We start from the raw sequence: 2,740 nt of genomic DNA, 5'->3' as shown, positions 1-2,740 counted from the left end.
GCTGCCCAGGGTGGAGGAGGCCTGCCCTCTCTCGCCGACCTCACGACCTCACGTGGGGCCGGCCTGGGAGGGGCTGGGGAGCGGTGGGCACTGAGGGCCTGTCCCCATCCCCACGTCCCCGGGAAGCCTCCAGCCGCCTTCCCCTTGGGGCCTGGGGACACTGGGGAGGAGATGCTGTGCTGTTTGGAGAAATTATTTAGCACCCACTGTGTGCCAGGCCTTGCACACAGCGTCTTGCACATCTGAGTTTATTTCATGTGCTCAGGAACTTTCCATCTGCCAGGGGCTCCGAGAGGTGATGTGAGTCCCCCAGGATCCCTGGGCCAGTGTGTGGGGTGGGCCGGGCGGGACAGTACACGCTCTGTTCCCTGGACCTCATCAGTAGGTGGGCAGCCCTTTCCTGGTGGGGGGGCTCCAGGTCAGAGAGCCCCGGCGGGGCCCGTGGCTGATTCCACATCCCCCCACTAAATCCCCCACCGCAGGAGAAAGGGCCCCAGGGACAATTTTCCACGAGTGTAATTTCCGTGACTAAGAAGATTGCCACTTCTGAATAATGGCTCCTGTTGGAATCATGTTCCCAGAGGCAGGCACCGCCATAGCGGCCTCGTTTCGCTCTTTGTGGCTCCGCGGTCTGAGGAATTGGGGTGTCTGGGGGGGTGGGAGCTCCTGGGCGGTGTCAGAGGACCCTGAGCAGCTCTGGAAGACACGGGCTTATCTGACACGCGGCTGTACCTCGCCAGGGCCCATCGGAGCTGACAGTCGCCCCTCCCTCCGGGGGTGAGCTGAACATCTGGGGGGCGGTGGCTCTTCCCCTCCCAGCACCCCAGGGTCTCATGCAGGAAAAGGAGCCAAACGCCTCTTCTTCAGTATCTTTGCCCAAAACGTGAGCAGTGGCCTGGGGCACAGACCCCAGCGAGCCGATCTCAGCCCGAGTGTCCCCGGGAAGGGCGTCCTCCCAGCTGGGTGCCTGGGGTGGAGGGCCCCCCAATCCAGGACCGCCCCTTCCAGCCGGGGACCCCCAGCTTTGTCTGGAGATGCAGTTGTCCCCGGAGGCCAGGCCTTGCCTCGTTCCCAGTTACTGTCACTCAGCTCGCATCAGGCCCCGCGCAGCCGCCAGGGCCTCTGCGCCAGCTCCACAGATCCAGCCCAACACCGCCAAAGTGTGTCTGTCCCCTCCTGGGGGACCTCGACCCGGAGGGGACCCAGGGTGGCGGTGTCCTCCCCGGGCCCTGCATGCTGACTCCACTGGCCACGCGCGTCCTGACCCAAGTTCTCGGTCTGGGGTCCGCCGTCCCCGGGGTGCCCTTCTGGGGTTTTCTCCTCCTCCAGGTGCCCTGCAGGCAGACGCTGACACCATGTGGTCCGTCCTTCGCGGGCGCGGTTCCGCGCCCGCTGCTGCCGGTGCCCTCCTCGCCCGCGCGCCCCCCTCCCCTTCTCCGATTCTCTCTTCAGCTGTGTCCAGACCCGAGTTGATTCTGACTTTTGTGGATTTTTTTTTTAAGTCCAAATGATTTTTCACACCCAAGAGTTGTGAATTTTCAAAAATACACACTTGTTCATTTGGCTTCTTAGACAGGAGCCAAATTTGTTTCATAATATTTTTACCCGCGCCTTATTGAGGAGCCTGAACGTATTTGTTTAAACATCCTGGACACGCTTGTCCTTTCTGTCTTCTGAGCCGGCCCCGCGGCCCCACCCCCGTTGCTGGCTCTCCGCGGGCTTGCAGACTCGGCCCCTCGGGACCCGCGGGTTTCTTTCTGACACCACGTTTATTCTTTGTCCCAGACGCCCCCGGCCACCCCCCTCCCCGCGGCCATTTGTCTGCCAGAGTCCAGGACTGGCTGCCGCTGAGGGGGTCCTCTGCTCTGAGGAAACTTGGGGGCGCTGCGGGCCAGCTGGGCAGGGCTCGGGGGGCCTCTGGGCTTGAGTGGAGCCGGCTGGGTCTCCAGGGCCCCGTCAGGCCCCTGGCTAGGTCCCCTGGGACGCTTAGGCCCCCACCCCCTGCCCACCGAGGCCGCAGCGTCCGTGCCCCCTTTCTCTCCCTCTCATCAGTGGAGACGGTTATTTTGTCCTGAGCATCTTGGTTTTTATGAACTTTCTCAAGCATAGGGACATATGTGTGTCCGTGACCTTGAACTGAGGATGTTAATGTTTTCCCTTCTTTGCCTCTGCTCTTCCTCCACGGAACCCAGAGCCTTGCCCCTGCACAGCCCCTCTCCCCGGGGCCGCCCCCGCTCACACTCGGCGTTTCCTCCTGGCCTGTGCGCTGTGTGTTCCCTGGTTTACAGGCACGTGCGGACCTCACTACCTGCTTCCGCTACATGCCCTTGGCCGTGGCTGTGCAGGTGACGATAGTGTGTCGCTCACAGCTGTGACCACTGCGCCCCGAGGCTGTCTCCCGCGTCTCTCATCTGCAGGGACACCTTGCCCAGCGGCAGCTCTGAGGGCCAGGGCATCAAGTTCTCGGGCGGGTCTGCAGGCCCCAGGGCACCCTTGAGGGGGCGGAGGTCCCAAGAGCCTGGTGGACGCTGGCGGGGCCTCTGCAGACGGAGGCCACAGGGAAGGCCTGGCACCCTCCTGACGGTTCAGCAGGTCACCTACAGTGCGGCTTCGGGGTCACCCAGGACAACAGGTCTCAGCAGGTGTCATGCAGTCCCAGCCAGCATCGTATGGGCGTGAGGGGCTGGCATGAGGGGCTGGCGTGAGGGGCAGGGGTGAGGGGCCGGGGGTGAGGGGCCGG

At 63.5% G+C, this 2,740-nt stretch overlaps 1 protein-coding gene across 1 annotated transcript in view; it reads left to right on the top strand.

The window, feature by feature from the left end:
* Positions 1-1,034: 1,034 nt before the first annotated feature.
* Positions 1,035-2,740, top strand: part of SSTR5 (somatostatin receptor 5) — a 2,942-nt gene continuing 1,236 nt past the window's right edge. Inside the window, exons 1-4 of the mRNA XM_077762796.1 lie at positions 1,035-1,160; positions 1,330-1,401; positions 2,289-2,345; positions 2,547-2,667. Coding sequence (XP_077618922.1) covers positions 1,035-1,160; positions 1,330-1,401; positions 2,289-2,345; positions 2,547-2,667 — 376 coding nt within the window. The remainder of the gene's footprint in view (positions 1,161-1,329; positions 1,402-2,288; positions 2,346-2,546; positions 2,668-2,740) is intronic.

This window comes from Crocuta crocuta, unplaced genomic scaffold (genome assembly GCF_008692635.1).
Source record: "Crocuta crocuta isolate KB4526 unplaced genomic scaffold, BGI_CrCroc_1.0 scaffold234, whole genome shotgun sequence".
NCBI classification, from domain to species: Eukaryota; Metazoa; Chordata; class Mammalia; order Carnivora; family Hyaenidae; genus Crocuta; species Crocuta crocuta.
The sequence above is the reverse complement of the archived record's forward strand: the minus strand, read 5'-3'. Positions and strand labels throughout refer to the sequence as shown.